We start from the raw sequence: 14725 nt of genomic DNA on the forward strand, positions 1-14725 counted from the left end.
AGCTTTGAACTTCAAGTCTCAGGTGTGAAGTTTGCATGATAAATTATGCGCTGCTAATAATATTACGTACGTAGTATAAGTAAGGGTCATATTTAATGGGCAAAGGAAATTAATTTCGTAATTCATAATTATGTGCCATCGACGAAACTTGCAGTCTCTCGCGAGATACAAACCTTGGTGCATTTAAAATGTGAAAGGGGACATGCTATACAATATCAACTCATAACGGATAGCAAAGAAAAGTAGCTCTCTGAGCTAACACACACACACACCTGCGCCTACGCACTCAAGTATCGTCGGATGTGTGTTTATCTTGCTGACTCTTGACGATGAAAATGAATGGGAGATGTATGAAATAAATGAAAGAACAAACAAAATTTGTGCGTTATCCAGGGTTCGAGCTTAGGGCTCTTTCGAAGTACGTTCCACTAACCACTCTGCCACAAAAATGTGAATGTTTTGGCAAAGTATATCTTGTTTCTTGAAAGCTTGCGTTCCCATTATCAATACTTTGTACAAGGTCAGTTGATTGATTTAATTAATGGCACATATTGGTTAACCTCGACGGAGAGGTAAGAAATGGTGGAAAGAAAAGCATTCGCCTCGAGCAACTGAGTTTAACCACGAAAAGCCTGTCACGTACCAGAGAGAAATTATTCATTACGTAGTGGGTTAAGTAATATCGTGGTTCTAGTAGGGCTTCCCCGATGGCGCAGTGGTAGCGTCGCCGCCTTGTAATCAAGGGGTCCCGGGTTCGATACCCGGTGGAGGCACAAGTGGTTCGGATCCCACTTTAAACTGTACGTCCAGTCCAGATTAGCCTTACTGTGCATAAAGTGGACTTAAAATACCAACTCAACTCAACTCGTGGTTCTAGTATTTCCCCACTGTAAGAACCTTGGTTCGTATGACCGGATACTGGACCTCTTTTTTATAATTTAAAAAAATGATCAATCCGTAATTGTTAGATTAAGCATGTTAGATTACGTGCTGTTAGCAATTTTATGTCTTTTGTTTCGTTAGTCGTCTTAGATTTCGTTAGTTGATTTACGTTTCCATTAGGTATGTTACATTTGAGCTGCTAGTAATTTTAAGTTTTTCTTGGACAATGAGTTTCATGCCGTTGGCAATTTCCTCATACTCTGTATAGTTGAGTTGAGGTGTAACGAAACGCAAATACTATTAGTAACACGTTACTTCTTCGGTACCTGCAGCAAAATTACAAAAGTAATTGTAAAGGCACTTCGTTACTTTAACGTTACCTCGACAAATTCGAAATTGGAGGAATTATTTGCCACCAAGAGAGATGGTGATTATCAATGTGGATTTAAACGTAACAGATCAACTACAGATCAAATTTTTCACATCAGACAGACACTTGAGAAAAAGTGGAAATATAATCAAAATGTCCATCAGCTATTCATTGATTTCAAAAAAGCATATGATTCGGTCAAAAGAGAGAAATTATATAATATATTAGTCGAGTTTGGAATACCTAAGAAGCTTGTTAATATGATGAAAGTATGCACCAGTGAAACAGAAAGTAAAATTCGAGTGGGTATTAATGTGTCTGACAAATTTACAATTCATGATGGGTTAAGGACTAAAATTAAACGGCGTGACTCAGTTGTCAGCATATACAGATGATGTAGACTTATTAGGGGATGATAAAAATATAATTAAGAATAATGGCAAACTATTTTTCAAAACTGCTAGAGAGATAGGTTTGGAAGTTAGCAAAGAGAAAACTAAATATATGCTTACAGGGCGAAACCAAGTGTTAGGTAATAATCAGTGGCATGTCCAGGGGTGGGGGTTGGTGGAGGTTATAACTCTCCCTTTGGTCCTGCATTCCTAAAAAAAGAACGTCAAAGGCAGGAAAAGATGGCAAAATAAGGGCTGACTACTCAAAAATGTATGCGTAACGCCCTTCTTTCGAAAACCCTGGACACGCCACTGGTAATAATCAAAATCTAATTATTGGTAACAACTCGTTTGAACCAGTTTCCAAATTCAAATACTTAGGAATAATATTAACAAATGAAAATGATATTAAAGAGGAAATAAAAAGTAGGCTTAATTCAGGAAATGCATGTTACTTCTCTCTTCATAAACTTTTGTCTTCTCGTTCAATATCTAAGAAACTAAAACTTAAAATATACAAAACAGTAATTTTGCCTGTAGTATTATATGGGTATGAAACTTGGTCCCTTACATTGAAAGAGGAACATAAATTTAGAGTATTTGAAAAAAAGATCCTTAGAAAAATCTTTGGACCTAAAAGGGATGAGGAGACAGGTGAGTGGAGAAGGTTACATAATTTAGAACGACATAATTTGTATTCATGTCAAGATATTATTAGAATAATTAAATCAAGAAGACTTAGGTGGGCAGGCCATTTGGCACAAATGGGAGATGAAAGAGGAGTTTACAGGATTCTTGTTGGGAAACCTGATGGTAAGAGACCTGTAGGAAGGCCAAGACGAAGGAGGGACAACGTTGAGATGGACCTAAAGGAAATCGGTAGGGATGGAAAAGAGTATTAGATCTTGCTCAGGATAGGGACAGATGGAAGGCCTGTGTTGCTGCAGCCATGAACCTTCGGGTTTAAGAAGGCTAGAGAGTTAGTTAGTTAGTTAGTTAGTTAGAGAACAGAGTATTTGAAATTGTGTTCATTACTTTTGTATTCACGTACTTTTCTAGACTGTTATAGTCATATTATAAATAGGCACTTTTTACGAGCAAACGAGTGTCTTGCGATATTACTAGTTCTGGTTTGGTTTTGGTTTGAGTTGGTGTTTTAAGTCCACTTTATGCACAGTAAGGCTAATCGGGACTGGACCTACAGTTTAAAGTGGGATCCGAACCACTATGTGCCTCCACCGGGTATCGGACCCGGGACCCCTTGATTACAAGGCGACGACTAGTTCTGGGTTCGAATCCCTGCCATGTGAGGTATGGGTATTTGCGTGCTGTAGCAAAGTATGACGAGCTTTATGACACCATACATAAATGATTGCAATCTGAAATTCTTGGTTCAAATATCGAATGAAGTGCATGCTGCACTCATCCAAGAATTGCACTTTGGAGGGGCGATTTTACCGCGGAAGTCCATTCTAACCAATATTTACATAGCTTTTACATAAACAGTATGTAAGAACTACCCCGTGGTCTACAGGAATTAACGCGCACAGCACAAAACAAAGGTACTGGGTCCGAATCTGGGGTAAGTAAAGGATGCTAATTAATTTTCTCAATCATTATTACCTTTATATTTCCATTGCCGTGATCAACCTAATTAGTAATTACATAAGTATATGAATAGAAATGGGGAAATGAAGAAACAAGAACCTCTCCTATACATACATGTCGCCCCTGTTGATGTAAAAATGTATAAATATGCATAAAGCATTAGGTTCGTTATTTACTTATTTTTATAATTTTGATTTAGAATGTATATTCTTAGCACACATACAAGCTTGGGAACAAATAATTAATAATAATAATAACTGAAAATCGGTAATACAATATTTATAAAATATTCATAATAACCATCTATAATGTTTACACCAATTAAATAAAGGAGAGCTTACTGTATAATACTGATATACAAATGAAATATAAATTAAATATAATGTATGGAAAAACCTAGTCTAAGCTCTTGATTTGGGAGGGGCGATCGCCCCCATCGGCCTCACCGTGGATCCGAGCCTGATTTAACAAGGTGCGCAATACGATTTTCAACTCTTCTTTGACTCCAGCGCTATCTGTCGAGATGTAGGCAAACTTGTTATGTTTTCTGCTAAACTCTCGGAGAAGTTTCTGTAGAAAATTGTACACATTTTATTGGCTGCACGTGTCCATGCTGCTAGCCACTTGCACAACCACGATGTGATTATCTACGCTACCAGTTTTCTCACAGTACATTTTATCATCAACCTTCCTGAGATAGCAACGTCATACTGAACAGATGACCTAGGATGCTGACCAAGGAATATCGAACATGCATGCCACTAACAGTGGAAGAGGTAAATGTAAACATCAGAAAATGTAGTGTTAAAAAGACACCTAACATAAGATTTTCTATTTCTCTGTTTATGTTAGTAGATATAGTTAACTTCGATTTCGTCGTAGTTTAAGTCATGAAATATAAAGAACACGAGAAGTGAACTTGACCTCTTAACCTTTAACGAAAAAACAATGTGTAACTTGTTTTATCTTACAAGTGAAGATTCTTGAGGAAGTGAGTCAGTGAAATTTCATAATGACCATTGTAATTTCAGATAAAATGTTATATAACTTCATGTAGGAAATAAATAGCATATAACATGTTAAATCCTCAAATATTTTATTGATATTTTTTAATCTGAATTGTTCGTTGCAGAATGTTTATTGTGACGCTTATGTGGTTGTGACATGTTTACAAATTTCCAAATAATCTAATTTGGATAATTTTTGGGGAATTATGCGATATCGCCCGAACACCTCTCAGTCGTTTCTTTCGTTAATTTTAGCATTGATACTTACATATTCTGCATTGCGGAAGATTCCTTAAGGTGAAGTGGCTAGAGTCTAGTTTACGTCCTTCTTGCCTTTTGGTGGTAACCGATGGGAGTTGACAACATTGCAAAAAAATACCTTCGGATTCTTTTGCGGACCATTTAGTGGAGTTTCAATGGAAAAGGAGTGCGGCAAAGAACAGGTTCCAAAAACTTCTAGATAGTGTAAAATACGTTTAACCCCAGTGATAATTCAGTGCATTGTTCAAAACCATGCTAGCAGACAGCCGGCGCTCCAGCATCTCTTAGGGTACGTAAGTTTTTCTTTTTACACTTTCTGTTCACGATAGCCCCACTAACCATTCACGGGAACGAGGTTAGGTTAGGCCTGTTAGGTTAGGTTCCATTAGCCCTCATTTCACCGCTAAATATGTGCTTCATCATCGAAAAATGTCCTCAGTACGTTCAATCACGCATATCCGGACAACATCGGTTTTTCTCGATTTTCTCCTCCAGGAAATTTTTCCTCACCTTGGGATTTACTTTTTTGAATTCCTTATACAATAACCTTTCCAATGATATATGACACGTATTCCTTAGGAAAAGGACGTAAACTAAACTCTTACCAGTTAAGTTATGCCTTTTTCGATGAAATAGTGTCAACTTTTCATATTACGAGTCATTATTTGTCTTCTTTGTTCCGCTTGTGTAACAGACAATATGGCGTGCACAGCTGTGGATCATTGCGCGTCGTGCTTGTGTTTTGTCGATTTGGAGTGGGTATGCAGTGTTTCAACCTTCTTAACCGAAAAATATCTACTTTCGTGTTCATTATGTCATCACAAACCATTGAGGGATAGCCCCATGAACCAGTGATGGATAGACCCAAAAACCATTCACGATAGCCCCACGGACCATTTCCGGCAAGGTTAGGTAAGCATAGTTAAAAAAAAAAAGAAATTCTCGTAAAAAAAAAGACACGTTTGGAAACACTGGCGAGACCGTGTGACTTTCAACATTTGCGCCATCTGCAGGTACATAATGGAAACAACGGCATAATGTTGTCACTTTACAGAAAATGCAAGTTCCTTACATAAAAAAGTGATTATTTCTTGTTCTGCAGCATTCTATGGTGAAGTTTTCAGTTTCCGCGAAAGAAAATACCTCGAAGAACTTCGACAATGCTACAGAAACTATTTCAGTAAGTAGTTTCTCCTGTAAAAATTAAGAAATCTGTACGGGCGATATTGCATATTTACCAATTTTTGCAACATACATACAGGTTGATTTGGCTATTACACAATTTCAGTTTTGTAAGAGTGCTTGTTTCAGTGGTTTCGGTTCTTTAACATTTATGCAAATATGTTAGCAATAAGTGGTTGTATGTAGTACTTATTTTCAGATTGTTATCCCAACCATTCTAAATATGTAATTAATAACAGTCCAGTACAGGCACTAGTCAAATCCATTATTATAATGTCATAATGTGCCAACTTCTCATCTTATGGCCTAGTATGACTCACTTAGGTACTCCTGTACAGGACAACATAAATTTGCTGTGAACGTATATGAGCATAAATAATTTTCAGAGCAAACTTAGAAATAATATGTTTCTTTTATATCTAAATATTTAATCCATGTTGTATTAATGTTAAGACCAGTGTTCAACATGAGGGGCATGGTATATCTGCCTGACTAGCACAATTTTCTAGCTAACCCTACGACTCGTTCACCAAACATTCCCCCCAGCTAACACTTCTCACTTCGTGCTGGTGAAGACATACAAAAAATTAAAAAAGCTGGTATGATTTTGTTGTTTTGCCCTGTGTTTGCAGATTTCTACCATTCCTGAGAAAAAGGTTGGGAGTGTGTGTGTGTATTTCTTCAGATATGATTAAGTATAGTTATTTTAAATTCAATGTATATTTACTTGTATTTTTGTTATTTTCCATGAAGTACCACATAGGACAACTGTATATGATTGCACGGCACAGTCATGAACAAACCGATGCAGGAGAAGGTGTTCAGGTTGTTGTCAATGAGCCATGTGAAGATCCTGAACATGGATGTGGCCAGTTCACAGAGAAACGAATATTTCTTTCAAGGTATGACTTTGTTTTTGGCACAAGTTCTTATTGTTTAATTCCGATTTCTTCATGGTACACACTCTTTGAACGGTATGACTTGAAATGACCGGACCCCTCTCCGATTTTCTTCATATTTGACATACTCACTAATTGAGGCCTCCTAATCACGAATCTGAAGTTAAAATTTGTCAGAAACGTCTAGAAATTGCAAACCATTGACACTAGCCTCATGAACCATTGATGCTAGCCCCTCGAACCATTGGCACGTGGTTAGGTTAGTTTTAGTTAGGTTAGGCAAACATAGTTAAAATTTCGTGTCGTGGTAGTATCAGGACCTAGAAATTGCGAACCATTGACGCTAGCCCCACGAACCATTGGCACATGGTTAGGTTAGGCAAACATACTGAAAATTTGGTGTCGTGGTAGTATCACGAATATATATATTTGCTTGTGAAACAAAAAATTTTGCGAAAATAGACGCTTTCCATTCCGAAAACTAACGCCTTATTTTAGCTTATTTTGCAATTTCTAGAAGTTTCCGACAAATTTTAACTTCAGATTCGTGATTAGGAGGCCTCAATTAGTGAGTATGCCAAATATGAAGAAAATCGGAGAGGGGTCCGTCCGGTCATCTCAAGTCATTCCCTTTGAACCAAATAAAATCACAAGGAAATGAAAACTGGAGAACCGATATTCCTTGGAAAAAAATGTTTTGGTCTTTTTAGGTATCAGAACGTAGGCGCACACCCTCGAATGTATGCAGGTCAAGGCATGCATGGTTTTTCATTTCCGTATAATCTTCGAACCAGCCATTTGTTTACTCTTGTCTTGGTAATGGTTTGCTGCTGCAATATAGGTTACGTATGTGTGGCAGGCAGACCAGGTTTAGGGTTCTTGGCATTAGAATACTGCATCATCATGTTGATGCTGGTCTCAAACACAACATCCCTTTGAGCATAGTTTTGACAGTAGTCTGGAATACCTTGTTGATGGGACGTGGTAATATTTGCATAGAGGTCTTTCAATATACAGGGTGGTGCAAAATTCCGTTTACAACGCTTGGGAGGTGAATCGCCAAGTAAAAACAAGGAAAAAATGCCATGTGAAAAAATGTCGAAATCGGCACCGTACAATAACTCAAGAAGGAAGAAAGATGGTAATGTCGGATTAAAATAATACAAAGAAAGTCGTGCCTGACGAATACAATGGTGCAGCAATTGAGGCCCAGTGTAAATTGCGCGAGGGGACTCTCAAAGAAAGTGGGGAATCCCCTGATGGAAAATATAGAAAATTTACTACTATTTTCTACATAACGTTAATGTTGAGATCGGAATGTAGGCAGTAAAAATGACGACGTATGTTCACATGTTCCACTACTGCTGGGACACCGTCCCACACTCGGGAAATAGAAAATTGACCCGATAATGACGCTATGCCGTCAGATTACGCTGAGATTGATTTCAGCTAATTGATACAGAAAGCCCCACTAGAGACGCTGGAACTGTAGGTCACCTGTTACGTATTAGCGTTGGTGGATACTACATACAGAGTGTAGTCGACCGTTGTTCTTCATGTCTGTTCTGCGTGTCGCAGCGTGGAGTTTAGTCTGGTTGAATTGCGCCAAGGAATATTGTACGTAGAGTACGTATTCCCGTGTTCTTTCTCGGTTTGCAACAACTGCGTGGACCTGTGTGACATTACGTGGGTGCTAATAACGGTAGTTGTGATCCGTCACTCGGAGTGAAAGTGCCCCTGTTGCTGGGCAGTTCTCGAACAGGACAATGGCGGAGTACTCTACCCACGAGCTTGCTGATATGCATCTCGTTTGTGGAGAGGCAAACCGAAACAGCCGTGAAGCACGGCGTTCGTATCACGAACGTTTTCCCAATAGCCAGTTACCAGCACATGCACTCTTTCAAAGACTTGATGCTCGACTGCGTGAAACTGGATCTCTACTACCCCGTAGGTGGGATTGTGGAAGACCCCGCACTGTGCAATTTGAAGAGGACGTGTTGCGGGCGCGATACGAGACCGTCCTGGCACCAGCACACGTGTCATTGCTCGTACGCCACAAACTCACCATAGCAATGTGTTCCGCGTTCTTCAGGAGGAGGGATTGCACACATACAAATTGCATAAGGTGCACCACATACTGCCCACGGACTTTCCCCTATGCATGGATTTCTGCCAATGGTACGTGCAAGAAACTCTTGCCATTCCAGATTTCCCAACAATAGTTTTGTGGACCGATGAGGCAATGTTCACCAGGGACGGCATGTTCAATAGCCACAACAGCCACGTCTGGGATATGGACAATCCGCATGCAATCATTGTGCGCCATCATCAACATAGGTTCGCAGTGAATGTGTGGCGTGCCGTAGTAGGTGACCACTTGATAGGCCCGTACATTTTGCACTCTACTTTGTGTGGTGGGAATTATCGGGTATTTCTACATGACGTATTACCCGAACTTTTGGAAAACGTGCCACTGGCAGGTAGACAACGTATCTGGTTTCAACACGACGGCGCCCCCGCACATTTCGACCGGGGAGCCAGGGCCTTACTCGGCGATCGTTGACTTCGCAGGGGTGGACCTTTACCGTGGCCACCTCGTTCCTCCGACCTCACACCACTGGATTTGTTTGTATGGGGAGAAATGAAAAGGCTCGTGTATGAAACCCCTGTGGAAAGTGCTCAGGACCTCGTTGCTCGTGTTAGTGTCGCTGCTGGGACAATTGGTGACATGCCAGAGGTATTTGACCGTACCAGACAATCAGTGCTTCGCTGATGCCATCTTTGTCTTGAAGTCAATAGCGGACATTTTCAACAACGTCTCTGAGTATACCGGTGATTGTGAGTCCCTATCAGCACCTCATAGTGCTGGAGATCGCTGTACTTCATACCATCGATCTGCATGTGCGGAGGTTGTTCGCTTCTCAATGGAATCCCTTCAAGATGAGCTGTGCCTGGAAATGTTACATGCCATTGTGTGCGTTTTCTAGCCATTCTACGTCTTCATTCCTTCGAGAATTACCCACTTTCTTTGGGGAGCTCTCTTGTAGTATGTACAGCCTGACGTCATGTAGCCATTGTTTAACTTTTGTTTTTCGTACTGCAAAGTAGTGTGTCAACATTAAGGGATTGAAAACATTTTTTTTATGATTTTCCGGTATTTTTTTCCATTTGGGACGGTGTCCCAGCAGTAGTGGGACATGTGGACATACGTCGTCATTTTTTACTGCCTACATTCCGATCTCAACATTATGTTGAAAATAGTAGTAAATTTCCTATATTTTCCATCAGGGGATTCCCCACTTTCTTTGAGAATCCCCTTGCGCAATTTACACTGGGCCTCAATTGCTGCACCATTGTATTCGTCAGACACGACTTTCTTTGTATTATTTTAATCCGACATTGATACCTTTCTTCCTTCTTGAGTTATTGTACTTTACACTTGGTGTGAGGCGATTTTCGCACGCCTGTCACTCGCAAACGGTGCCGATTTCGACATTTTTCCACATGGCATTTTTTCCTTGTTTCTACTTGGCGATTCACCTCCCAAGCGTTGTAAACGGAATTTTGCACCACCCTGTATATTCAATCAAAAAAAGGAGGTTTTGAAACTCATGCTCTCAGATTTTGATGAAACATGGCACATTTAATTCTTCGATGGTGATGAGAAACCACATAAATTTTTCTGTCTAACTTGTCTGGTTTCATTTTTATAGCCCCTCAAACTTTCAGTAATACATCCTTTCTTCCATTCCCAGAGCCTCCAAGTGTGAGCTGCACTGTCTTAGAAAAATAATTCTATCTCCCTTATGATTATTCAATTTTTTGAAACTTCAAGGATTTCAGAAAAAAATGTCTCAACACGTCACATTTATATTTTATTACGCTAATAAATTAATAAAATATTATTTTCTGAATTTTTTACTGAAAAAAAATGGTTTGCTAAAATTTGAATTATCATTGAAAGGGAAAGGTGCAACACCAACACAAGTATTTTTAAAATGAACTTAGATATGGGTCATTCCATGTCAAATCAACCATGGTCTGAATCTCGACATCTCAGTAATTCATAATTTTGGTGCAGTGGTAGTACCAGTAAAGTTGACGAAAACTCAACAAATTTAGCAAATTTCTCACACATTACAAAACAAAAACATTTTTTCCAAAAAAATTAAAAATGGTTTTTTAAGTTTTAAAAAAAAATCAATATTCAAATACCACACTCATGTTGCATTTCAAATTAAAGTGCATTAAAAGCAGAAGAGAATTACACCAATTTGAGCTCTCTAGGTTAAATAGTTTTTGACACAAAATGTCATCAAATTTTGGGATTTTGCTTTTTTGAAAGTCAATAACTCAAAAACTAAGAGCCGAAAATATCTTAAATTTGCAAGTTTTTGTCCTCTTGATAGGTACAATTTGTAAACAAAGAATCTGAATAATCCCAAGGGTTCAAAAATTTTTTTGTCTGTTGATTTGACATATATGATCTAGCTTACCCAGAAAGTGGCGACTTTTTCATTCCTTCTGAAAAGATGACAACTTGTTTCTAATTTTTTTTTAAAAAAATAGCTACCAGACTTTATATTTTTCAAATTATAATTTTATTTCAGTCACAGTCATTCGCTTTATTACTTAAGGATATTGCATGAACATTATAACTTCAGATTGACAGTGTTTATTTTAGGGGTAGGGTGTTTCATTTTGTAAGGCAAAAAATAAAATGTAAAATTTTTGCAGACTTTGCTTACGCCCCGAGTCTCAGTGATGTAAAAGATATATATGCCAAATTTCAAGAAGATTGGATAATATTTAGAGGTTGCACACTTTGATCAGTTTTGTAAAAGTAGGCAAAAAATACGATTTTTCAATGTTAATTATTTTTATTGGGAAAACTAGAAATCACAAACTTAAAATAATATTAAAACTAGACACTAAGATTAATAGGTAATATGATAGGCAAAACATGTGTTATATTAATCAACTTTGAACGATGCAATCCCTTCTTTTGTTCGCTTGGTGACGACTTTTCTGTGATGCTCGATTACCCTCAACAAGAATTGTTTTTCTTGTTCGTCCATGACCGATTCGTTAAACTTTTTTATCAGAGCAATTCCTCTTTCTGCGATATCATTGACCACCTTAAGAGCGTTCACATGGCTTGTTAGAGAATCACTGCAGTATTCTGTCACGTCGTGGATCCCAAACAATTCAAAGAACGTCTTTGTTTTATTAGTAACGAAATGGTTCAGGTCTTTTCCTTCAAAAACTAGGTTTTTACCCTCTAATCGTTTCATTTCCTTTTTCTTTGCAGGTTTGGTTTCTAAATTTTTAGTCATATTTTCCTTATCAGCCTGAGTAGTACGTTCGTCCAAAAAAGCCAATCCTATGTTTGTTTCTGACAGATACCAAAGGTGTCTCTTAGCAACTGTGAGAGCACTTTTTTTGACGTATGCATCTGGGTAAGTGCTCAGAAGCTGTATCATATCCAAATCATTCTTTGGAGCCCATCGACTTACAATTGCCTCGTGCCAAAAGCGAACATATATGAGGCTGACAAAATGTGCAACCTGTTTCATTCCTTTCAATTCTCGTAGAGGAATATTCAACTGTTTAGTGAAGAGGACAATTTTAAGTGCATATATTGCCTTTGCCATCCACCTTGCTTGATGCAGAGCCCCTGGGATCCTGAAACTGAAGTCGTTTTGAGACCAACCTCCTAGGTACAGGAATGAGAGTTGTAATAACTCTTTGTAGTCTTCTCTTGGATGACTTCCGTCTTTTAGGACATTTTGGATGTAGTTAACCATTTTCACTCGTTGTTCTTCTAGAAAGCCTTGAACGGGACTTTCTTTATCCAGCATTGTCTTATATGACTTCTTATCAAGTGAAGCCCACAGACTTTGGAACTTCCGAAAAATCTGGATGTCAGGACCACTTGATGGTACGCCACAACACTCCTCAAACACTCCTTTCAATATTAGTTCATGGGTATGATGACGGCAAGCCAGCCACAGCAATGTTCGTCCGAATCCCCTTTCAATTCTGGTACATGCCCCTTGGATCAGTCCTGTATTAGATGCTGTAGTATCAAAACACATACCGGGTGATATTGTCAGGTATCCCAAATCGGTCCACTTCCCGAATAACTACTTCAGCCATCTGCTCACCAGTGCTTTTCAGGGCAACAGGTATGCCAAGAAAATGCAAAAAATCTTTGCCAGTCACTAGAACTGCAACTCTATCTTCCAAAGTTTTGACACTCCCATGGGCAACTGAGGGCAACAGTTTACTATCCCAATGCAAGACCAAATGAGGAGGATTTTCAAAGAGTGACACTTCGATTTTCTTTGCCATTTTACTTCTATTGATCGCCCGAGCTCGGTAAACGGTAGCTGGAGATAACGAAAATTTTTGAAACATCCTGGCCAAGGCTCTTTGCAGTTGCTATAAATAAAGTACTTGCTTTGTCGAATAGAGAGCTGTTCTCGATCCCAAGTAGACGTGAGTGTCTGATCAAGAGGTTTTAATCTAGGACTTGAACGTAATTTTTTCGTTGCTGGAGGCGAAAACTCGGCCTCTTCGTCACTAGGTGCTGATGATGATGGAGATGAGTCTTCCAGTATAACTGTCTTATTGATTTCAGCGATAGTTTTGTAATGTTTATTCTTATATCAATCATTTTTGTCTTCTTTTGTACACTTAGTTCTTATTTTCGAGGCGAAAATCTTGTCTACTCCATTCATTGACGAACTCATACGATCTTCTCTTTGTGACCTAAGAAATTCTTTATCTTCTTGTGATACGCTAGTCATGTCCATCACATTTTGCCGGGAAATGTCAAATAACTCGACGATGTCACCTTTCCAAATCTGCAGTTTCACATTTGCTTTATCCGTGTTTCTCGATTTCTCTTTACCCAGATTTTGGTATTCTTTGTACTGCTTCTGTATACCAGCACGGATATTCTCCTCCGTCTTAACAGGGATATTTGCTTTCCTCCACACTTTCTGTAGTTTAGTACTGGTAGATTTAGCAGCATCCGAAAGTGTTTCTTTCATTTCCTTGTGATGGTAAATAAAAACTAAAAGTACTTGTTCCTTTGAAGGGAGCTGAGCTCCTAAAAACTCACCACGAGGCACCTTTTCTAGCAGCCAAATTCCTCTTTTGGTTCCCATTTTAAAGTTCAATTACCTGCAAAAGATGAAAGAAATACATGATTAGCCCATTAGTACAAAGCACTTCAATATTAGAAATTTCACTAGTTTGAGATAAAAGTGATCAATGTGTGCAACCTCTAAATATTATCCAATCTTCTTGAAATTTGGCATATATATCTTTTACATCACTGAGACTCGGGGCGTAAGCAAAGTCATATGAAAATCACATCTTTGGAAAAATGAAACACCCTAGGGGGGGGGGGATCAGAATATAATAATTTATTAGTGTACTAAAATATAAATGTGATGTGTTGACATATTTTTTTTCTTATTGTTTGGTTAACATTGTTGTAAAGTTTCAAAAGGATTGAATAATTTATAAGTGAGTTAAAATTATTTCCCTGGGAATGGAAGAAATGATAAATCACTGAAAATTTTAGGTGCTATAAAAATTAAACCAGACAAGCTAGAGGCGGAAAAATTTACATGATTTCTCACCACCATCGAAGGATTATATGTGCAATGTTTCATCAAAATCTGAGGGCTTGGGTTCCAAAACATCTTTTTTTTTTAGTTGAAGTGGTATGGAATGACCCATAAGGTACTTTTTACATCTTCTATTTGCTGACAAGTAGGACTTTTTGGAACTCCAAACAGTGGTAATTACTTTCACCAAGGTTCAAATTTACTGTAACAGTCATTTCTACAATTCTGCAAAACTTTGAAAAGAAAACAATTAAACATTCGGGACAGTTACCTTGTTTTCTTTTTCCTACATTTCAATTTTAGCCGTTCAGACTGAATATTTCATCCTTACTGTTCGGGATAGCAAATATTTATACATGTAAATATTCGTTTAATGGGGGACATCTAATTGGAAGTAGTAGTATACTCTGTTGTGCTCATATGCAGAAGGAAAGTCAAATCAATTTGTAAAAACACCACACATTACTGGGCCTATGGTTTC

The 14725-nt window shown here is 38.3% G+C and overlaps 1 protein-coding gene across 1 annotated transcript in view; it reads left to right on the forward strand.

The window, feature by feature from the left end:
- The first annotated feature begins 3791 nt into the window (after positions 1 to 3791).
- Positions 3792 to 14725, forward strand: part of rdgBbeta (cytoplasmic phosphatidylinositol transfer protein 1) — a 55504-nt gene continuing 44570 nt past the window's right edge. Inside the window, exons 1-2 of the mRNA XM_083135829.1 lie at positions 3792 to 4028; positions 6456 to 6604. Coding sequence (XP_082991955.1) covers positions 3981 to 4028; positions 6456 to 6604 — 197 coding nt within the window. The 5' untranslated portion in view covers positions 3792 to 3980. The remainder of the gene's footprint in view (positions 4029 to 6455; positions 6605 to 14725) is intronic.

This window comes from Lepisma saccharinum, chromosome 14 (genome assembly GCF_977018435.1).
Source record: "Lepisma saccharinum chromosome 14, izLepSacc3.1, whole genome shotgun sequence".
NCBI lineage: Eukaryota > Metazoa > Arthropoda > Insecta > Zygentoma > Lepismatidae > Lepisma > Lepisma saccharinum.